The following is a 24,630-nucleotide window of genomic DNA, read 5'->3' as shown; positions in this document are numbered from 1 at the left end:
ATTAATATTGTTTAAAGATTATAATTTTGTCTGACATTATTGTTAATGAGAAATACCTTTAAAACAATTTATAAGTTATTGATTTAAGAAATGTGTATCAAGTTACCTAGTTTGGTACAAAGGCAATACCTGAGAATAAAGGCAATGAATAAAATTCCTAATCCAGATGGGAATCTTGGTCCCAAAGAAAAATTAGGCATCGGGAGTCCTATCAATTTCTTTTCAGTACTTTATTTTTCCTTAAACTTTTTAGCTCACTAACTAAAAATCAGGTACTGAGTCTCTTAGTTTGATGGGATAGGTAAAATTGGGGGGGGGATGGGATTGGACAAATCCTCCTGATGCTTTCATGATTACTTTGAATAAGGAGATTTGAAGATCCATACCTGAAGACCTAATTAATAAAGTTGTATCTCATTATTTTTAATCACTGTTCTGCTTGTTACTTTTCAGTCATTGAACCTCCTTCAAGTTTGGTTGCCATGGAAGTCTCGTCAAAATACATTAAGCTAAGTTGGAATCCATCTCCCAGCCCAGTCACTGGCTATAAAATTCTCCTTACACCAATGACTGCAGGAAGTAGGCAGCATGCTCTGAGTGTAGGGCCTCACACCACCAGGCTCACTGTTCGCGACCTGTCAGCAGACACGGAATATCAGATCAGTGTTTCTTCCATGAAGGGACTGACATCCAGTGAACCAGTTTCAATAATGGAGAAGACACAGCCAATGAGAGTTCAAGTGGGTAAGTTAAAGATATATCACTGGGTTTGGAAAATACAACTATGCAATTGACAGTATGCCTTACTGTCTAAAATATTTAGTTCTCAACAAAATATTTGCAATGATTTTCTTTTAAAGAAGCACACTTACCAAGATATCTATATTTTCATATTTAATTCATATTTGTTGACCTTTAATGGGTTTTCTTTCTTTTTACAGAATGCTCACGTGGTGTGGACATAAAAGCGGATATTGTGTTTTTGGTTGATGGTTCCTATAGCATTGGAATTGCAAACTTTGTTAAAGTTAGAGCCTTTTTGGAAGTTCTTGCAAAAAGTTTTGAGATTTCACCAAATAGGGTACAGATAAGTCTTGTCCAGTATAGCCGGGATCCTCATACTGAGTTCACTTTGAAAAAATTTACCAAAGTTGAAGATATAATTGAAGCAATAAACACCTTTCCCTACAGAGGAGGATCTACAAATACTGGGAAAGCAATGACTTATGTCAGAGAGAAAATATTTGTGCCTAGCAAGGGTTCAAGAAGCAACGTACCAAAAGTCATGATTCTTATCACTGATGGGAAGTCTTCAGATGCTTTCAGAGATCCTGCTATAAAACTAAGGAGTTCAGATGTTGAAATCTTTGCGGTTGGTGTGAAGGATGCTGTTCGCTCAGAATTAGAAGCTATTGCCTCTCCTCCTGCTGAAACCCATGTGTACACAGTGGAAGATTTTGATGCATTTCAGAGGATATCTTTTGAACTCACACAGTCTATCTGTCTTAGAATTGAGCAAGAATTGGCAGCTATAAAGAAAAAAGGTTAGTAGTCTCTGTACAGCAAAAGTTACCTGTTGATGTAAAAGCAATTTTGGTTTTAAAACTGTGGATAATATATTCCTTCAGTGCTTTTTATATACGTGAAAAAGTAACTTTCCTATTTTATTAAAAATGATTAAACTTAGCTTATTTAGCTATGACATATGACTTTCTCCTGGGTATGGATCATGTGTTTATTGGTGAAAAATCTTTTACCATGAATCATGAGATGTTTCTGATCTTAGATCCTCAAACAGGACTAGGAACCAGCTTTGTTATATCCAGTTGTCATCTGCAATTTAACACTCATTGATTGTCTACCTAGTGCATCATAATGAGCTAGGTTCTTTGAATCAAAGGTAACTAGACTATCATCCTAGATCTTTATATTCTTTTAATGTATTCCCTTATTAGACCACTTTTGGGCATCATTCCCCACTTTTGAAATTCCCTATCCTCCTTTTTTCATTTCTCCAAAATCTGATTTTCAATGTTCAACTAAAGTTCTTTCTTTTTCATCAAGTCTTCTTTAACTGTTCCTGTGATATAACTATCACTTCCAGTCATTTGTGCTTCATAGGCACCATGGTTAAGAATCAGCACTGCCCTAACTCTCTGATAAGATTCTCTGTCTCCTCAGGATAGGCATTATCTCTTTCTATGATCCAGTTTAATAAATATACTTTTTAAAGAAAAACATTCCTTAATTATTACTTTGAAATGTCTGCCTATGTTAATATCCAATTGCTGGGGTGAATGGGAACGTTTAGTGGTTCATTTTAGGGCTGTTATTGTTTTTCAATATTCAACTTCAGAGGTAGGATCTTTCCATTATTGCTTTATCTTAAGACGTTCAAAATTCAGTTTCAAATTGAATGAGTCATTTAAGCAATGTAAGATTATTATGAGTGGTCAAGACAAATGATCAGGATCTCCTTGTAGGGCTGTGGGAAGCCTCTCCCAATGGTCATTGTGGAATGTGCCCTCAGTAGATTGATTTCAGTGACCATTCACTAAATGGACAAAAGTCATTTTAGAAAAGTGTAATCATTACATTCATTTTTTGCTCTACAATTAAAAAATTTTTAACTTTTTTTTTGGAAACAGCTTATGTACCTCCAAAAGATCTTAATTTTTCTGAGATGACTTCTCACAGTTTCAAAACCAGCTGGTCTCCAGCTGGAGACAATGTTTTTTCATACCACATCACCTACAAGGAAGCCACTGGGGACGCGGAGGTCACAGTGATAGAGCCATCATCAAGCACCAGTGTCGTTCTCAGCAACCTGAAACCAGAGACCTTTTACTTGGTCAATGTGACTGCAGAATATGAGGAAGGCCTCAGCATTCCCTTGTCTGGACAAGAGACCACCACAGAAGGTGAGATGGGGTTTCTGCTACTCTTTTCCCAAATCTAACAGTTTGTTGTAGAATAGAGTTACAGTTTGAAATAACCATCTGCTTTATAGTTCAGAATTGTGAAGGACTTTATATGATTTAGTGACTTCAAAATATAGCTATTCATAGGTCTTTTTAAAAAGAGAAGAAAATTTTAAGAAAAAGCTCTAGATTTATTTTGATAAATATAAAAGTAGGAGACAGAGTTAATAATTATAGCATCAGCTCTTGAAATACTGATTGTCCAGGGCTGTCACCTGTTTTAGCAATGTCATGTTGAAATTGTCTTTATGGATCTAATGACAAACACATTATTACCAATTCTTTATCCTTTTTAAAAATTGTGGTAAAACATACCTAACAAAATTCACCATTTAACCAATTTTGAATGTACATTTTAGTGTACCTTTAGGTAGCATTTGTTACATTTGCATTGTTATGCTTTCATCACCACTATCCATCCATACCCAGAACTTTTTACATGTTGCCAGACTGAAACTCTACTCACTAAACTCTGTACTCATCTTCCTTGTTTCCCTGGCCCTGAAGCCCACCCCAGAATTTAAATACTCTAAGTACCTCATATGAGTGCAATCGTGCTGTATTTATCTTAGTGTCAGTCTTATTTCACAAAGCATAATGCCCTCAATGTTCAATTACGTTGTAGCACATGTCAGAATTTCCTTTCTTCTTGGGGCTGAAAGACATTCCATTGTATGCATATCATATTGTGTTTATCCAGTCACCTGTGCTTAAGGATTCAAGTTGGCTCCATCTTCTAGCTATTGTCACTGAAGTTGCTAAAAACTCAGAAGTGCAAATTTTAACAAATATTTTAAGCAATATTTCTTTAGCTGTGCCTTCTTTACTGGATAGAGTTAAATGCTTTTTGATATATTTCACTATTTGACATTTAAAGAATAATGATGATGAGCCTGGTTAGAAGACCCTTCAAGATAAACATAGTATTATAAGAGATGTCAGTTGTTCTTTATTATCACTGGTATTGAGAAAAAAGGCTGAAACAGATGCACGAGAAATGTAAGATAGTGACAAAGAACTATTTGCTCATAGAGAAAGAACATATTGACTTACCTTAATGATAAAAAGCTAGAGAATCTGGAGATTTTTCAAATAACATTGATTTTTTTTGGGTGCATCTTTTAGATATAATTCCACCTGAAGCCCAGCAAATAAATTTAATGGCCAACAGAAGTTTCTGATTCAATTCATTCGTTAAACTAGTAATTATTGAGCTCCTGCCATGAGGCAAATCCTATGGTTGTTGTGTTACATGGATTATGTCATTTAAGCACTTAAATAATTCCATGAGGAATCTATTTTTACTGTTGGGTAGCTGGAACCTAAAAATTACACATGAGTTATCAGAGCTAGGTTCAGACCCATCAGTTTGTCTGCCTCATTTGTCTTGTAATTTACTTTTTTCCCGGATGGATATAATTCTGCCAACTGCCATTTCTTCTTTTTCTTGAAGGAAGCATTTCTTTCTCCCTGGAGTGATCTGTGGTTATGCTGGACATTTAGGTCAACTTCTAATTGTATGTGAGATATAGGCAGGCTTGTACCACGCTTCCATTTTAGTGCATTGAGAAGACAGTAACATCTTTCCTGAATATGTTGTCCATATGGACAATTTACCCCTTAAATAAATAAGTCACTTTAAACATGTTTAGTAATGATGATGCTCTCATTGGGCTTAATAAAAATTTTATTTAAGACTGTGACTTATTGGGTCTTTGCAATTTAATCTCAAATTTTAGATCCAATAAACATCCATTAAGTACCTGTAATGTGTTTGATCCAATATATTGGATCTTCAAGTCAAATCTTCAAGTTGGATCTTTTTATCTTATATATAGATAAAAAATTAGTTGTGGGACTCATTGGTTAAAAAAAGTACTTATTGGTTAAAAAAAAGTGCTTATTCAAGTGGGTAAATATGATAGACTTTGGTGGTATGAACCTTCTTACTTTTCTGAGAAAATCTAGTAAGAGTGGATGCCTGGGTCAGTTATATTTGAAGAAATGACCTGTTTGTAGTCCTGTATTTTATATCAATATTAATTTATTACTTAAAAAGTTATTTATGATTTTAAATGTTTACTATTATTATATTTCATTTGATTAAACACTTAACAGTATTAATTTTGTTTCTGGATATTGGTAGAATATTTGTTTGCTGTTTTAGAATCTAATGAATATGGATAAGTGAATTTAGCACCCAAGATGTTTGTTAAAAACCTACTCATTACTTGTTGGGAGAAATGTTTTTAGTTATCAAAAGGTAGGTTTTTATTTTTCATATATGATCATCAATTTATCTATTTATTTTTAAATTTCAGTGAAAGGAGGGCCTCGAAACCTAAAGGTGACAGATGAGACTACAGATAGCTTTAAAATTACCTGGACTCAAGCTCCAGGGAGAGTTTTAAGGTATCGAATTATATACCGACCAGTTGCTGGTGGAGAAAGCAAAGAAGTTACCACCCCAGCAAATCAGAGAAGGAGAACACTGGAGAACCTTACTCCAGACACCAAATATGAAGTATCTGTAATTCCCGAATATTTCTCAGGATCTGGCTCTCCGCTGACTGGAAATGCAGCCACTGAAGAAGGTAGATGAAGTATGCTGACCATATGTTAACAACCAAAATCAATCAAATCAATCAAAACTTTGGACAACTATCAGATACTGCAAACCATGAGACACTTGTGTCAGTTATCTGAGTACTTTAGACTGTAGTCCTTTTAGACTTGACTTACTCAAATATTAAAACATTCGTGTCAGTAGAACTTGAATGTTAAGATATGGTCTAAATATAGAGTATGAATATTCTAATCTAAACTTACAATGAATATCCATTCTAGCTTGATCCACATCACTGCTTCCCACTGGTGAAGTATATAATGTTTCAATGGTGCATAGCAGTTTGATTTATAATCCCTAAGTAGCCTTTAATTTATATTAGAATATTTAAGAATTATCTTTTCTCTTTCTGCCTGCTTTCTTTGTTATCTTTACTTTGGGAAGTTACTACTTCCCTTTTGTTCTTTCTGATTGGGGACTTAGGGTTTTTTGTGCTGGAAGCCATAAAAGCCCAACAACTCTTAATCCTTCTACTTTCTGGAGTAAAACTCACTGCTATTGTGTGCCCAGTGGAGACATGGCTACTCCACCAGGGAAGTCATGGAATGCCAGACAGCATAGTTGGATGAAGATCTACCTAAGTCTAGACCTGGGTTATTTCTTCTTCTTCTTTTTTTTTTATTTCTACAAGGGACAGCATAATTATTATCATTTACATTTCTACACATCAATATATTTCCTGGCCATTACGTTTAGGTGTTAATAGCATTCTATCAATAAACTCTTTTTATTGAAGATTTCTTAGAGGAGTTAAAATCTATATTATAATACCAATGTCTATCTGCCTGTCCCTATCTATATGTATTTTATAGTGCTTTTTTTCATGATTAGGGAAAATTTAGTAACTATTTTATGGGACCTTTTCTAACATGAAAGATTTTGATCTGTATAACAGAAAAACATTTGCATGCTTTTTGCTTTGACTTTACTGATATATAGGGCCTGATTCAGAAATGCTTAGCTTTGTCAATAATTACAATTACCATAGTCTCACCCATGATATAAATTTGATGTCTCACACACACACACACACACATACAAAGTTCTACAGTGTCTTGTAAGTCATTTATTAAATAATGGGTTTTGATGTTGTTGTTGTTTTCAATGAAGTTAGAGGGAATCCAAGAGACTTAAGAGTTTCTGACCCTACGACATCAACAATGAAATTATCTTGGAGTGGGGCACCAGGAAAAGTGAAACAATACCTTGTCACATACACCCCAGTGGCAGGAGGTAAACCGCAAGAGATTACTGTGAGAGGAGATTCAACCAATACTGTGCTGAGAGGACTAGATGAAGGGGCAAAATATGCCTTATCTGTGACAGCCTTATATGCATCTGGAGCTGGAGATGCCCTTTTTGGAGAAGGAACAACTCTTGAAGGTAATTACTGTCATTCTTTATAGAAATCCTTTTCTTTATAGAAATCCCTGTGCTTGTTTATGATGTCATTTAGAAGGTTTAAAATATTTTCAGAGAATGAAACCTAGAAATGTGTCATCCTTTCTTTTAAAAGAAATTTGTGTTGAAAAATAAATAATCATAAAACTACCTCTAAATCAGAGATGGAAAATGGGAGAAAATGAAAAAATTAAATATGATTGGAAAGAAGTGTATTGGGAACTAAATGAGGAAGGCCATAAAAATGTGTCTTTACTAGCATGGCTGTTTAAATGCAGCATAGGTATGTGCCACTCAGATTGGGAAGGAACTGGGGGAAGTTGATGGATGAACAGGGCTTGGATTGCCCAAGGTAACATAGCTACTTCCCTCACTCAGGAGCAGCTAGGAATCCTTCTCTGACTTTTACAGTTCTTTTTTGTTTACTGTGCATAAAAACAATTCATAACGGCTTGACAGATATGATAATGCAAGTTTCTGTTTGTTTTATAAATAGCCTCTAAAATTCAGTTCTATGTTGGAAGTTAATGCAGTGTTTATAAAGAACCATCAATAAGATTGGAATTGTTTTCTTGGTTCTCTGGAGTTAATAATCAGAAGACTTCATATTTCTTAGAATCCTTTGAAATATAGGGCACGTGAGATTTTACTCACTACAACCACAAAGTAAATCATGTAAAGAGAGAAAATATAGGTTTAATTTTACCACACTAAGAATAGATTATAATGTTAAGAAGCAATATTAGCAAATGGTTTAAATGATTTTGACTCAGTTTTCTAGTTGGGGGTTCTAACTGGGAAATGAAACAATAGCTTTCCTTGTCTTTATCATTGTCTTTTATAATGACTTACTTAAAATGATTATAGGAAGAAAAGGATGCTGATTTATCTTTTGTGATGGGAAATCATAGTGCTACTAGGCAAAATATCCATCAAATTTTGTGGATCCTGGACTTTCGAGGATTCAGATGTTTTTGGGAAGGACAAGGGCTATAATAAATAGTCAATTATGAATGAAACTTTGATACTTAAGAATTAAAAACAGCTAGGCAAAAAATATTCTATTCAAAATAATAGTGATCAAGGGTTTAGTTATAATGTCCATGAAAACTATTTTTAGAAGATGTATTAAATGAAAGATTAAAAACCAGTGTGTAGAATGTTGATTACCAGACAAATCCTGGTTTGACTGCTAAGTCATGTAAACTTGAAATAATGCAGTAACCCTCTTGAGCCTCTGTTTACCCATCTATGAAGAGAAAATGAACATTCGTGTCACCTCTCTCTCCCATATTTACTATGGAGGTCAAGTGGGAGATTGTAAGAGAAACTCTATATGTACTTTACATATTCAAGAAGAGTAAACAATAACTTTAGAATTTACACTAAATTTTTGAAAATAACAAGTTAAAGATAGAAATTGCCTTAAATATGAAAATATAATCCAAACAATAAAAACATGCAATCTTTGTATTAGAGTAAATTTCTGAAATATTTGTCCTTTTTTTGACTCTTGGAAGTTCTTTTTATGTGCTTTTGATAAGCTTTTGACATAGATTGTTCACATAATGTTTAAAAGAATAAACATTTGACTTTAATTTTTATAGAATAGTGGTAGGTTATTTATATTTGGGAAAAATTCTCCCTTATAAGGAGTAGCTAAGAAATAATTAATAGATTTACTTCTGCTTGTATCTTTAACCATCTGAATTTCCTTACTTTAAAAAATATATTCATATGCAGTCAAATATTTTTGGTTTTAAAAATTGACATTAAAAAAATAATATGAACAATCTTTATAAAATAAAATACACATTTTCACTTTATAGTAAGCATATTCTACTAGACTGATTTTCTAGGTTAGGCGTATAGCTAAATTATTTATAATTATAGAGCTTTGCACAAGTGGTGTAGAAAATCTACCAATTGTTATGCGTGTGTGATTCTGCACACATATGTATTTGATCAAAAATTATCTTTAAGGGAGATATATGGGTAGTAAAATGACCTTTAAAAATTACTGTTTCCCATTTCCTAAAAAGGAGAAAATCTAGATGATTTACAAGTTTGCTTTTAAAATATAATGAATTCATAACAAAATTGTAATCATAAATTTTTCCCCATTTACACCACAGCTCTTATTTCAGTGAAGGATTATATAAAATACTGCCAGTCTGATTTTATTAACATATCTATCCCATTGCATTATGTGTGGTAAACTTGACAAATATGTGAAAGCATAGTTGTGACTAAATTAAAATAATAGAAGATTTTTGCCCCTGGTTATTCCATTTCATTTTATTATATTAACTCGGCCAAATCCACATACCATATACAGGAATAGGATATGATGGTAAATGCAGGGAATGGAAAGCCCAGAAACAGAGCCAGGCAACTGCTTTTGAGGGCTGCTGTTTTTCTAATTTATTTTTCTCTTGGGAGAGGAGGTGGTAAGAGCAGACCTCGAAGGAATGTTTCTTCCATCCAGAGGCATGGAGTCAGCAGGCAAGAACATTCTGTAGGTTGAAAATTTTATAGATTGCCTGAAGTACATTCTATTCAATTCAAAAAAGAACTAAAAAAATATTTAGTGTAGTCTACAACTATCCCTAACTTGAATCTGTTTCCTAGTGTTTTTTTGAAATCCAGCCAATGATCAGAAAACTCCCCCTTCCCTGGAAGAGAGATTTACTAGCATTGGCATGGGGGAAAGTTCATGGTTGGCTGTAGTACTATATGAAATAGAATCACAAAGGCCGAGTTTATTACTATTTCAGATTCAAACTTCAGAGGAGTCTGAGCACAAACCACTAGGTTTGATTTACGTTGTCCACTCCCCCTTGTCATTGTTATTATTAGAGAAGCTAGACATTGCTGGACCTATAGACACCTTTTAAGTCGTGGTAGAAACTTTGTCACTGAGTGTTTAGAGAGTGAAACCAGCTTTTATAAATCTTAAAATGAATACTGCCTGGTTTTGTTCACATTTACCACAAGTGAATGAAAACGTCAGCTCAGGAATAATCTGGCTCTTTTTATGCTGAATGTTGTTTTTTGACAGTGGAAAAGGTGACATGTTAGAACCTTTTAGAATTTCCTTTGTTTCCGTTACTGTAGCAACCTCTCAATGTCCTAGACATGAATGGTTTCCTGTACATCAAACCAAACTAACTCAGTTGACATTTTGTTACAATGAGTTTTTAGCACATCACAGAAATTCTTTTGCATGATGTTGAGTAACATGGGGCCTCTCCAAGATGGACTAAACAAGGCCTCTGTGTTTCCTTGTATTTACTGCTGTCTTATAATTTGATAAATCATACATTCTGGTTGTAACAACTCTGACATTTCTAAGGAATGCTGGTACAATCACCAAACATTAATTCATGATTACTTTTCTGCAAATTAATAGCTCATCAGAAAAAAAATAACTCAGAATTCAGAGGCAACCATTATGGAAGAAGTCTCAGGCTTTGAAGTTAAAGGATAATTGTTAATAGCTTTTTAAGAACTATGTATTGCTTAAAGTAACTAGGTTAACTTATCAATAGTGAACTTTGTCCTTTGGAATGATGACTCTAATTCATTGGTTGTAAATCAAGTATGTTTCCACATGAATGTTAGCCAGAAGCAGGTCTTCTGTATTCTGTTGTGGAAAGTTGGATGGCTTTTGACTTGAGCTCTAACGGAAAAGACAAATTGACTTAGAAGAGGGTTTACATTACATTTTCAATTTAACTTCTATTTTTGAAAGTGGTATGTGAAACTCAATGAAAGCTGGCTGGAACAATCTATAAGATGAAATGCAGTTTCATTTCATTATGATTAATTTTTCAGTTATCATTTTTGGCTAATTTGTGTTATAATTATATTTGAATTGGATGACGATTTGCTTTTCAGAGAGCAAATGGAAAAGGGCTAAGGAAATGTAGGAAAGTTACTTAAATGAGGCATTAGCTCTTTGGCTTCCTATGTGGAAAAAAGTAGAAATCAACCCCTTGTGGATGGTCAGATCATGAGAAATGCACCTGTCTAAGTTCCTTCCCACAGTGGCAGCACAGAGATTTGTGAAAGCAGGCATGAGAAAAATGCCTTTTTAAAAATTTCTTAATATTTTATTTCAAATATTTTTTCAGTACCTTTAAAGAGCACTTTTATGTTTACAATCATAGTGAGAGGTAGAAACAGATTTTCCATAAAACTCTTAAACTCTAAGAAGTAAGCCTCCCCAAAAGCAATATAATTCTCCAGAATCATGTATTTTTTTTTGTAAAGATGTATCTACATTGACTGCTCTTACTAACCCAAAGTCTAAAGTTTCATTAGGGTTTCTCTCTTAGTGTTTTACATTCTGTGGGCGGGGGGGGGAAGACAAATATATAATGACATATTACTGTTATAATGTCACACAGAGTATGAAAACTGCCATTTGACTATATGTGAATATTTTTATAATCAGAACATAATTGTTGAGGACCAAATTTAAAAACTAATGAATTTTTGCATGTTTAATTTTTTGTATGTATATTTATTTAACAAAAGCATTTTTATTCCTTAAAGCTATATCAGTACTCTACCGGGGAGAATAGTGTAGATGGGAAAATTATTGAGGAGGAAATAAAAGGAATCAGATGAAAGCATTACCATCATTATAGAAGATGATTTGTTTGAAATGATTGCCAGAAATTCTGTTCTCAGAGATAAAAGTAACATACAAAACACAGACATATATTCCAGTGCAGCAGAAAACAAGTACAATGAGGGTAAATATTATTGAAGACAATGTTACTTAGACAAAAAGTTTGAACAAACCAAACACTATAAAACATACATTTGTAAGTCTTGGAACAGAAAGAAAAGCTTAGATGATTTGTGTGTGTGTGTGCTCGAGGGTCTGAGAATGATTTCACTTTTTTTTTTAAAAGATTTATTTATTGGGCCTCCCTGGTGGCGCAGGCTGTTGAGCTCTGCATTGTGAAGCTGTCCCCAGCCTCTACAGCGTGGGTTCGATCCCCACTGGGCGGTGAGAATCCCACATGGCATGCACACTTCTCCTATCTCCCCCGCTGCTCCCCTCAGCAGTGTATTTCGTCAATCTGCCTGTTCTGTTCCCTACTCTGTCTATGGTGAACCCTCACACCCTCCCGCGCATCTGGCCTGTACCCCAGTTCTTACATAAATAAAAATAAATCTTTAAAAAAAGATTTATTTATTTATGCATACAAGTGCTGGGGTATAGGATGGAGATGCGGGGGATGGGAGGATCCACCAGGGACAGAGTGGGGAACAGAACAGGCAGATGGACCAAAAACACTGCTGAGGGGAGCAGGGGGCGAGACAGGAGAGGTCTGCTGTGCCATGTGGGCTGCTCCCTGGCCGGCTGGGGATCGAACTTGTGCTGTAGAGGCTGTGGATTGCTTCATGGTGCGGTGCTTAACCACTTGTGATTTCACTTTTTAACATTAGTTTCAGCTAGGGGACAGTTGGATTGAACCTGATTCACAGGAAAATGTGATTAGCTCTTGAGGAAGGAGCATGTGTTGAGAGCCAGTTCCTTTTGAGGAAGCATGGAGGAAAGAGAACAGTTAATATTCACATGGGTTTTGGGATGGAAAGGATGTGGTGAGTTTACATCTTCTCAGTTCTTTGAGAGTCAGCCTTGAGCTGACTTTTACCTACCTTTACATTCTTTTACCTAAAGGGTGATTTACTGTGCATGGCCATTGACCCATAAAATGTATAAAACATCAGCTTCTTTTACAGGGCATGCTAAGTTCCATGATTATGACCAGCTTTGTTTTCTTCATTGTCTTCATTTGAAGGAGCACTATGTCCAAATGATAGCAAGTGTGAGGGTTCCTTCCTACACTGACCAAGCACATCTCCCAAAAAATGTCTCTCCTTATGTGGAAGGAAGTGCAGAAAAGAAGGGCAAAGAAAGGCCCAAGAATTAAAGAACTTTAGAGGAATTAAAATCACAGAAGAGATGTAATGTATTTCTAGAAAGCACCAGTGTTTAGGCATATTCCCAGGTATTCCAATTTAATTGAGTTGAGCATGGCTTGATCTTTGAATTTCTGGGCAATTTTATGTGTCAGGCCAGGTTGAGGTTCAGTTTAGTTATTTTGCTGTTGAAGGCCCCAGGACCCCAGGAATGGACATAGCCTGTTGGTGGCCTGGTTGGCTGGTTGTACATCTAGTCTCAGGATTAACTTGGCCACTTGGCAACCTGCCACCTGCCAGTGATACCACAAGGTGCAATTCAGTTGCTTTCTTTTTTTTTGGTAATGTAATATTTGGGACAATCAAGATTCAATTTTAAAAACTTCAAGGGTTATAGGTCTGATAAAATTTCCTTATCATGAGTACATCATTTTTAGGTATAATGTAATAGCATAGTCGACCCTCCTGTTTTTTTTGGTTTTTTTTTTAGGAAAAAAGCTTGTCAGTGTGTTGACAATATTATGGACTTTAGGAATATTCTTATTAAACTGACTGACATTTAAGAAGTTCACATAATTGGCTTCTGGATTGAGGTGTCTTTGTTTTTCCTTTGGATTCCATATTTCTTTGTCACTAACATGGAATGTTGCAATGCCAGTGCCTGCAAATAATTCTGCCTGCTTTTATGTTCCACAGGCAGAAATTATAACTTTTCAGTACTTTTTCTCTGTAATTGAGAACTTAGTGTTCACTTAGACTAGTGTTGTCATGCCATTAATAAGAAGTCAGGAATGAATTTTAGTTTAATATCTTATTTGTATCTTAAAAAGCCTTTTGCATATTCTTTTCAGGACATTGATAAACCTTGCAAAGTTCTTTATTGTTTTAGATTTATAGGTCTGGAGAGTATTAATATAGTTGATTAAAATCCAGGAGGATGCATCTAGTGATCGGGTTCTTTTTCTCTGTAGCTCAGAAATGTCTTTGTGAATGTATTTTGCTTCAACCACAATTCTTTTCCCATCATTTTCTCACAGTGGGATAATTAGCCTGTATTTATGAGTGTTTATGAGATTGCTGTCTGTTGTCATGGAAATAAACAATGTTATAATTTCAGTGCTATAGAAAGCAGGGAGAAAAACAGATTGAGAAGCACAATGATTGGCAAAACTAGAAGCTAAAATTATTGTTTGTAAATTATGCCAGTATTGGCTTGGAAGATAATTCCCACATTCTAGCTAACTCTGCCATACACTTTCTTGGAATGCCATCAGTGCAGTTTTAGCTCATTTAAATTCAAATTTGTTCTCGGGTATAATTATTCCACAGGAGCTGCACCTGACTGCAAGTTGGGAAATGTAGGAGAAGGAGGCACAAATGATAAAAGGGTGTATATCTGGTGAAAGAAACTTGCTGCATTTACAACTTAGAGACAGTTGCTGGGATGTCAGCTCTCAAAACAAAATCAAAAAGTAAAAAAACAACAACAACCAAACTAAACCAAATCAAAGAAACAGTTTGTTTATATTCCTATAAGGGGAGAAAATATTAAGATGTATGGCATTTAAGTAGCAAGCAGAGTTAGGGAAGAACTTCAAATGAGAATTAACTTCAAGTACTGGGAGAAAAAGTCAATGTGCTCTTGAAAATAAATATACTTGGTTGCAGTTAAAAATGTAACTAATTTCCCTCCAGAGATGAGATGTCCTGTCAGCAGTAAAAGTTATTTATTATAGAGTTAGAATTTTCCATCTGAGCTTGGGGTTTGGTAGGATGCCTAGTTGCTGTTTTATTTATTTTTTGCCTCTAAATTCTACCATATATGATTTTTTTTTGTCCACACAGATTTTTTTTCACTTATTGTAATCTTTATTTTTTTGTGCTGACATCTAGTTGTTTAATTTTGAGTATTTTTAAGATACTCATTTTTACCCTTTGAATCTAGTGAAATTATAGCCTTCAGAACCCATGTAACAGCATTATATATCATTGGATTGAACATACAATAATTACTGGTAAAATGTATGCTGTAGAAGCAAATCGTTTTATATTTATGTCATACTGTGGCATAAACCCTAGCAAAGGTAGCCAATATAAAGTGACCTGTATATTTATCTTACATTTGAATTATGGAAAGTGAAGATTTTATGGGAAGACATCTGTGCCTCCTATTAGGTTGAGGTTTCCATATTTTTCCATTTGTGTTGTATTTTTTGAATGAAAGAGCCAAAATTTAGTACCAGACGTTTTCAATCGGCTAGAACAAGTGGTGTGTTTTATTTTGATGACTAATCACTTTTAAGTTTTCCAGAACAATTGGTGAGTTTTAGATTCATTAGGGTTAAGCTATATTGAAAGTTTTTACATCTACTTTTTTAACTGCATGAGTGAATAATTTCCATCAAAAAATGACTATTGTAATTAAAATTTGCAAGTGATAGGAGATTGTTGAAGTTATTGTAAATTATACACTGAATCTGAGTTTATTTAAATGAGATTAGAGAGAAGATGATGGTAAACAAATAACAATCTTTGTGAACAGTAGACTATTTAGAAGGCAGACTGAAATGTGGTAAAATTTTGAGATGTAGAGAAATTTTGTTCTTTTGAAAATATTTTTTAGGCATGTGCTCCTTCCTATTTGGATGTTGTCCTTGTCCTGAAGCAATACAACTGGACATATGGGGAACAGAGTGATAGGTGGGGACTCAGATATATTTCTAAAGTTTTATTTCAACAGCGTATTCTCCTCTAAACAGGACAGAATGCTTAGAAAGAAGAAAAAGGGCAATTTCAGATAAATTAAATTCGCACACAACAAAGCAGGATGAATAAATACTTACATATGTAGTAGATGTTAAAATATATTCCCCTTTAACTTCTGTTCTAGAACGTGGCTCACCCAAGGATTTAATCACTAAAGATATCACTGACACATCAATTGGAGCTTACTGGACATCTGCTCCAGGAATGGTTCGAGGTTACAGGGTCTCGTGGAAATCGCTGTATGATGATGTTGAGACTGGAGAGAAAAATCTTCCTGGAGATGCAATTCATACTGTGATAGAAAATCTGCAGCCGGAGACCAAATATAAAATTTCAGTATTTGCAACCTACAGCAGTGGAGAAGGAGAGCCTTTAAATGGCGAAGCCACAACAGAATGTAGGTAACATCACAAGTGCATTTGGGCATGTGCTGGTACTGCCTCATAGCTACTAAGCTCAAGTGTCATGAAGTTTAACCACTTGCATTTCTTTTCCTTATGTGTTAAATTAAGACTGAAAAATGATAATGAGGTTCAAATTTAGGCTCATTTACTATCTAAAAATTACATCAAATTTTGAAATATTTAGCCCTTCTAACTTCACCTTTTTCCCCTTACTGAAACTAAATTAGTGAAAAGTCCAAAGGGTATGGAGACAAAGAGAATTTAGGTACATTTAAAGCTTTAAGACCTGGGAGCAATTACTTAATCTTTGATCCTCAATTACCTAATCTCCCTAATCTGTAACCTAAGAATTGTTTTGTGGAGTAAATGAAATAACAATGTACAAAATCCAAGCTTAGTGCATAGACACTTAAAGATATCTGATAAAAATAATAGTGGTTATTGAAACTGTGATTGTTATACACCCAAGGTTAACCCAGATTCTTTACTTTATTCCTAATGTAGTAGGTAAACTTAAATAAAAAAATCCACTCAATTTTTTAAAAAGTTTTATTTATTTATGCATACAAGAACTGGGGTACAGGCCAGAGGTGTGGGAGGGGGGTGAGAGGATACTCCAAAAGCCAGAGTGGGGAACAGAACAGGCAGATCGACTGAAATACACTGCTGAGGGGGAGCATCGTGCAAGTCAGGAGAGGTCTGCTGTGCCATATGGGTAGCTCCCACGTGGGTAGTTGGGGATTGAACTTGTGCTACAGTGGCTGCGGCCAGCTTCACAGGTTGAGTCTTAACCCCTTGCACCACCAGGGAGGCCCAAAAATCCAACTCAATTTTAATGTCATTAATATTATTTCTTGTGAATAGTTTCATGGTCAATCTCCATTTATTATCAGTTAAAAGATGGGCCAACATTTCTTATTTTTCTTTTTCAAAAGTTATTTGTAAAAATAGGCATTTCTAAATATTTATAGGTGAAAACATTTTTCCTTTGATTTTTGGTTGATTTTAGGCAAAGGGGAAAGACTGGACCGTTCTTACATTTCATTTTATTAGAGATATCTGGAGGAATTGGGTAATTTTTCTGGCCAGAGAGGAAAGTTTAATGCAGTGAGCAATTTCACTTCAGTTCTCTATCTTGACTTCAAGTTGTCCCTAACCTACAATCTTTTGTTCTGAGTTGTTTTCTGGATGGCTTTTACCTGAAACTCAGAGACATGGCATGCAGGCTATTGATACATTGAAAATCATTAATGGTGGCTAGAAAACCAGTAAATTGGAACTTTCTATTAGTAGCCAGTTTAGCTGAGGTACAGAGGGTAGTGGGAAGTAGCTTGCGAGAGCTACTAAAACAAAACAAAAAAACCCACTAAACTAAAACAAAAACTACTAAAACTAAAACAAAACAAAAAAACGTATATTGTGAGTATTAAGGCATTTTATAACTTGTGTCATATCTAGTAATGAAGTGAAAAATCTTGCCTTTTTACTTATGAGAAGCCAACAAGAGTATTTTTTTCTCTCTAATATTCAGTTTTTCATTAAAACTAGGATGAGATGTGTGGCACCTTACTTTTAAACTTCAATTCTTTTATTTTAAAGTTAATTAGAAGGCAGGAATATAATTGAGATCCTTGAAGCATCTCAAGGTATGAGGTCATGTAATTTACATATATAAATTTGCAAATGCTTTCAAGTTTGGGCTCCCATTCTTTTGGGAATACACCTTTCTTTTTAGCCAATGCTTGTAATATTCGTGCCCTGCTGCTTTTTTGGTCAATTCTGAGTCTTGTAAAATTGGCTTGGGAATTTTATATGTGAAATATATCTTGTTTCACTGGATAAGAATTTAAGAGCTAGAAACAAGAGGAGAAAAGCCATATTTGGGGACAGTCCTTTTTAGAAAAATGTTAGGTACATATCAGTTCATTCAAATTGTGATAATTGGTAATAATAATAATCCAAAGAGAATGTAGCTCTATATGCTATTCTTTTTTCCCTCATATTATTTTCAAAACCCTAGGCAAAGTCTTTACATTTTTTGATTGAAAATAATTGTTTTCTTTTAATAATTTTCTTACCTTGAAAATAGAAATAGTGAATTAAGGATTAATCTGCATGAATTTTAATATTTCCAGAAAGCAAGGAACTTGACAGAATTCTAGTTTTTCTTAATCCCAAAATAAAAAAAAAACACAACTAATTTACTCTTTGTTGAAATTACACTTTTGCATCACTCAGAGAGATAATATATATCCATAAATTGAATATATTTGCCTATTTTATTATTATCTTTGTCCTCTACATATATATTTTATTTTTATGACTGTTTTCAAGATTTCCTTTTTATCACTGATTTTAAGCAAATTGCTTATGATATGCCTTGGGATTGTTTTCTTTACATTTCTTGTGCTTGGGATCTATTGACCTTCTTGGATCTATGGTTTTATAAAATTTTAAAATAGTAGGCCATCATTTTTTCAAATGTTTTATTTATCATATCCCCACTCTCTTCAGGTACTCCAATCACACTTGTATTATCTGTTGAAGTTATTGCATGGCTCATTTTTGGCTAATTCTGGCTTAGATGTCATTTCTAGTTCTATTTATGTTGATTGATTTTTCTTCTTATGATAGATTGTCTTAACTCTGGCTACCATAATAAATGTCATCTACTGGTTGCCTATATAAGAGAAATTTACTTCTAAACAGTTCTGAAAGTTGGAAATCCAAGATCAAAGTTATAGTAGAATTTGGTTTGTGGAAGAGTTCTCTTCCCAGCTTGCAGATGTCCATTTTTTTACTATATCCTTACATGATCTTTCCTTGGTTTTCCTCTTCCACTTAAGAGGGTACCAATAGCTTCAATTAGGACCTCATTCTAATGACCTCATTCAATCAAAATTACCACCCCCAAAGGTCCCTTATCTAAATACCATCATGTTATAATTTAAGACTTTAACTTACGAATTTTGGGGCAACATAATCATTTAGTCCATAGCATGGATCATATTTTTTTTTTGCATGCTTGTTTTTATTAGATGCCAGATCTTGTGAATTTTACTTTTTTGGGTCCCAGATCTGTTTATATTCTTTTTTTTTTTTTAAAGATTTATTTATTTATTTATACAAGCACTGGGTACAGTCAGAAGTGCAGGAGGGTGAGAGAATTCACCACATCCAGAGTGGGGAGCAGAACAGGCAGACCAACAAAGTACACTGCTGAGGGGAGCAGTTGGTGCGGCAGGAGAGGTCTGCGTGCCATGTGGGACCCTTGCCTGGTGGCTGGGGATCGAACCTGTGCTGCAGAGGCTGTGGGCAGCTTCGCAGCCCAGCGCTCTACTGCTGTGCCATTGGGGAGGCCCTGTGTTTATATTCTTATAAATATCTTTAAACTTTGTTCTTGGACACAGTGAAGTTGCTTGGGAACAGTTAGATCTTTTTGAAACTTTCTTTTAGCTCTGTTGCGCTAGATCACAGAAGCCTTTAGTTTAAGGCTAATTTAGCCCCATTACAAGGATAATAACCTCTTCAATAATCTACATGAATTCCAAGAATTATGAGATTTTCTGCTTTGGTGAGGGGAACATTTATGGTCTGGTGTAAACTCCAGAAATTTCTCCCTCCTCTCCTTCTGGGTGTTTCTTCCCCTGGTTTTGGGTAGTTTCCTTACATATATGTACTGGTTAGTACTGGGTTGGAGATTCAAGAAAAACATCTTGCAGATTTTTGTTGCTTTTTCTCTGTGACATCATCTCCTCTGTGTCACTATGCACAAAGGTGTCTTAGACAACTCTGATTCACAAACCATGTCCTCAACTAAGGGATACCACCAGACTTCACTTGGGTTCTTTCTTCCTGTGCTGGGGCTAGAAATTCTCTCCAAGAAATAAGCCAAGGTGATCATAAAACTGACTTATTTTATTTCTTACTCCTTAAGTTTCCCTGTCCTGTGACGCTTGATGTCAAATATTTGGATATGTTGTCATATATGTGTTCGTGTCAAGCTATTTTAGTTGTTTCAAAAGGTCCTTACCTATTTGAACTTGAAAATTTCAGTTGGCATTAGGAAATATTCTTTGCATTGTTTCCTTTAGCTTAGTCTCTTCCTATAGAAAATGCTTGACTTTTAAATGCTATGATTATTGAATTCAGTAAAGTAACCCTATCCATAAACTGTAGTTATGTGTAAGAAGAGGGTATATGCTATGTGTGGATGTTTGATCTGTTTTTAAAATAGTTACTAATAAATATGGAATATTAATAGAATTAATTAATAAATAATATTGATTATATATGAATTGAATACATATAGAGCGTCCAAAGCACTCAATGATTACCAACTTATCTTTAGAGTCCTTGCAATATTTTTTGTGTCATTTTTCTACTCCTTTGTGTCACAGTTTTACATGTTTGTGGCAATCACAAAGAATCATGTTAACTACAGTGTCTCTGGCTAGTCATTTATGGACGGTGCCTTCTGAAAAGACCCAAGTAGTGTTTCTAACCCTGCATTCATGGTTTTTAATATCCTTCATAACATGATTGCTAGAGGAATTCTTTACAGATGGGAATACAATAAAAATTATAAAAAGCTCGTATCTGGAAACGGATGTGTTCTTTACAAAAGTCTCTGGAATGCAAATAGGAAATCCTTGAAATATGAGCTTCCATTTTTTAGTTATTAGCCAGATAAAGAGAAAATACCATGGGCTCACTGAGATTAGGTTCACATGCCATCATGAATTTATGAGCAACCCCAATGTTAAACAAGAAAACAGTGTATGTATTTAGAAAACGATAGCTTCTTTTTTTCATAAGTGAGGTGACATATTTTCTTTCAACCTTGTATCCATTGTAATTGTCCTTCTATCTCACAGTGTCTCAAGATTCTAAATCCTTGAAAGTGGATGAAGAAACAGAAAACACAATGCGAATTACCTGGAAACCAGCCCCGGGGAGAGTGGTCAATTACCGTGTGGTGTATCGCCCCCGTGGAGGCGGGAGACAAATGGTTGCTAAAGTGCCACCCACAATCTCTTCAACAGTGTTGAAACGACTTCAACCCCAGACCACATATGACATCACAGTTCTCCCAATTTACAAGACAGGCGAAGGAAAGCTTAGGCAAGGATCAGGAACAACAGGTACAAAATAATAATTTATTGGAAAGTGTGTAGTTTTTTAAAGAAAGACTGTAATACATCTCCTTCATTTGTACATGTCTAAAACTGATTTTGTAACAAATTAAATTATAATAATTGAATTGTTGGATAGGTTGCCCAATTAGCATATTATTTTTAGCAACTCCATTCCTGGTAATGTTGTAATGCTAATCTTCTGAAGTGTGAAAAATTATTTATCCTTCCATTTGGGTATCACTTTGTTAGGATTTTTATTAGGTAATTTTGTCTTGTGTTACTTAACTTTTTATAAATATACATTTTGAGTGTTAGATACTTGTGATGATTTCATATTTCTAATTGTAAATATGTAAGGTACAATAACTGCCCCCCCAACCTAATCAAATGAATAATATTTTAAAATCATTTTTATCATTACAGCTTCAAAGTTTAAGTCACCTAGAAACCTCAAAACATCTGACCCAACCATGTCAAGCTTCCGAGTGACTTGGGAGCCTGCCCCCGGTGAAGTGAAGGGTTATAAAGTCACATTCCACCCTACAGGGGATGACAGAAGACTGGGAGAGTTAGTGGTTGGACCATATGACAATACTGTTGTCTTGGAGGAACTTAGGTAGGAATCAGTTATATTCAGTTTGTGTTAAAAGATTGAATACACATATGATTACTTATGTGTCTACCTGCAGAGTCTTTAAAATCCCTGAAATTCTTTTCTTATTCTTGGTGCTGCTAAGGTGGAAGTTAGGTTTCAGAGACATGAATTTAAGTCTGAGCAGAATATTTTGTGATGTTTTAATGATTTCTGTTTTTAGGTGATCAAGAATGGTGCTTTTTCAATAACTCCCTGCTTTGAAAAAGTTAGCATCTCCGTTTCATGATTTCACAGAAAGCAGCTTATCCTTAGCCAGCTCTGTGGTACATAGCTCCTGTACCTTCTAGAAAGGTCCAGGTGACTCACACTGAGATGCCAGTTGTGAATCCTCTTCCAGGATGGACCATGGGAGAGAGAAGGCAGGACTTTGTGCATGGTGCCAGCTGGCAGGATGGGGAAGGGTGACTGATTAAAGGTCACGCTTCAGGCTGTCCAGTGGAAAACAAGGAAGTTTGAGTTTGAACAGCACCCTACATTCATTATAGTAGGAAAAAAGGACTACTGTGCATTGCCTTTTTGAAAGTTTGTTTGTTTCAACCATTCATTCAACAATTTTGAGATCTATTTAAATGCTTGCTATTTACTTTTATCAGAATAGAGAGAATGAAATTTATTGAGCCTGCTGTGCGCTAGGCATTGTGCTAGGTGTCTTATGTTACCTTGTAAAGTATAAGATTTAAGTATTTTTCTTAAGCCATTGCTTACAAAGACTAAGATTAAAGAGTCTGAGCTTTCCCTGACATGCTAACTTGGGGATTCGATATCTGATAGGAAAATTAGAGGGAAATCAGGGCTGTGAACCTGTCATTTTCTCTAGAAAGCTTGTTACATTGTTTCTCTTGATGCCTGACTGTAAGCATAAATGAGAATGTGGAGGAAGTTATTTTCCTTCTTTTACAATGTTGTATATTATAACTGCCTCCAAGTGAAAGTTTGTAAATCAGGGATGACTGTCTTTAAAAACAGACATGCTACCTCTTGAAGCAATTATACATACAGACGGTATATTTTTACATTTCAGGGCAGGTACCACCTATAAAGTAAATGTTTTTGGAATGTTTGATGGAGGAGAAAGTTCACCACTTGTTGGACAAGAAATGACAACCCTTTCTGACACAACTGTAATGCCAATTTTATCTTCTGGTAAGAAATTGAGTTACATTATCCTTAAGGAAACAAAATATTATAAAACTATTTCAAATGTGAATTGTTAGTTAATAATATAATGAAAAGTGACTATACATGTTAATTTACAGACTTCAAAAGTTTCTTCAAACATTCAGTTAAGCATACTTTTGACAATATATTTTTAAGGCTTTTCTTAGTAGCATTACATTAGTCACATGGTGGTGTACTATTGAAGTTGAATTTTTAAATGAGCAGATATGTACATTGTTTTGTTTTTAAGGACAGTAGTAAAATGTAGTTTTATTTTATTAAAATAGTTGCAGAAATTATTTATTTGGGCTGAGTAGGCATAGTTGGGTAACATAAATAGGTGCTTCCCTGGACTGGGGAAGCAATGGTAATCATAAAGGCTTTTAGTTTTTCTGCTCTCGCTACAATTATGTGTCTTTGATGCATATGAACCTAGTTGGGATCAATCTTAGTGGTAGAAGTGGTAGGTAGAGTTCACTTTTAAATATTTTTCATCATTTGCTGAAGAAGAGTGAGTCTGGGTAGAGCAGAAGCAGGCTCACAAGGGCTTAAAGTGCTTGGAATAGTATCTGTGAATCATCAGTTCAGATTTAGCATATGATACTTGGATGACACCTTTGTAGTGTGATGACAGCTTCATTTTCTCAATGAACTTTTTCTTCTGTAATATAGAGGTCAGAAGCTAACATGGCATGAAGTTGAAAAATTCATAGCTCAGAACATAAGTTCCTGGAAAAGAGAGTATTTGAAAATGTAGATGTTGATATAAATAATGAAAGTACCAAATCTTGCTGTTGTGCATTAATATTCTATTGTTTCTCATATGATGATATTAACTAAATTATATTTTTATTTTGTAGCTTGTGCACTGAGGATTTTGGGATTATTCTCTCTTTCCAAAGCACTCTAGCTTTGTATCAGTGTTTGTGCTTGCTATCTCTACAGCTATCAAGTTGTATATTTGTTTGCATACTTTTTCTAAATTGTCTTCCTTCTTTCTTGATTTTTTTAAATGTGCAGACTTCATCATTTGCATTTTCTTGATTGTTATGCATAGTAGGTAATAAAGTTAAGTAATTAATAACTAAATAATATAATAACATAAGGTCTTTAAATTATATACTTATTTGAAAATTTTTTTAATTTAGGAGTTAAGTGTCCAATTCTTCATATTTGTAATAGTTACCTAGGAGTTTAATTATATTAAGATATTTTTGACTCACTAAAACCTTTATAGCTTTTGTTGCCCATTATTTTACTTTCTAAAAAAAACTTTTTACAATATTTCTCTCCTACTTGTTCATTAAATATTACCCAAAAATGCATGCAACATTTGATCTTTAGAGCACAAAAAATTTTATTAGAAATTTTAATGCTTTGTAGAACCTCTTGGATTAGTAAACCCATTCACATTTATAGTGGCTTAATTTAAGTCTTCTGCACCTATGTAGTACTGTGGCCAGGAAATATAGTCAAAGATGAAGGACAGATTTGCTACTGAAATAATCATTGGAGGAATTAGTGATTCTCAAGACTGTTATTTGAGGTTAATAAGTCA

At 34.5% G+C, this 24,630-nt stretch overlaps 1 protein-coding gene across 3 annotated transcripts in view; it reads left to right on the top strand.

The window, feature by feature from the left end:
- The window catches only part of COL12A1 (collagen type XII alpha 1 chain), a 115,046-nt gene that overhangs the window by 21,337 nt on the left and 69,079 nt on the right, over positions 1-24,630 (top strand). For 2 of the 3 annotated variants that reach the window (XM_054698934.1, XM_054698933.1), the window contains exons 9-17: positions 454-744; positions 942-1,544; positions 2,649-2,921; positions 5,303-5,575; positions 6,718-6,990; positions 15,842-16,114; positions 20,999-21,265; positions 21,683-21,875; positions 22,936-23,057. The exons of the other annotated variant lie outside the window; for it this stretch is intronic. In XM_054698934.1, coding sequence (XP_054554909.1) covers positions 454-744; positions 942-1,544; positions 2,649-2,921; positions 5,303-5,575; positions 6,718-6,990; positions 15,842-16,114; positions 20,999-21,265; positions 21,683-21,875; positions 22,936-23,057 — 2,568 coding nt within the window. The remainder of the gene's footprint in view (positions 1-453; positions 745-941; positions 1,545-2,648; positions 2,922-5,302; positions 5,576-6,717; positions 6,991-15,841; positions 16,115-20,998; positions 21,266-21,682; positions 21,876-22,935; positions 23,058-24,630) is intronic. 3 annotated transcript variants of the gene reach the window in all.

Source organism: Talpa occidentalis, unplaced genomic scaffold (assembly GCF_014898055.3).
Source record: "Talpa occidentalis isolate TD23 unplaced genomic scaffold, MPIMG_talOcc4v2.1 talOcc4.2, whole genome shotgun sequence".
In the NCBI taxonomy this organism is placed as follows: Eukaryota; Metazoa; Chordata; class Mammalia; order Eulipotyphla; family Talpidae; genus Talpa; species Talpa occidentalis.
This window is presented reverse-complemented; position numbering and strand designations above follow the sequence as displayed.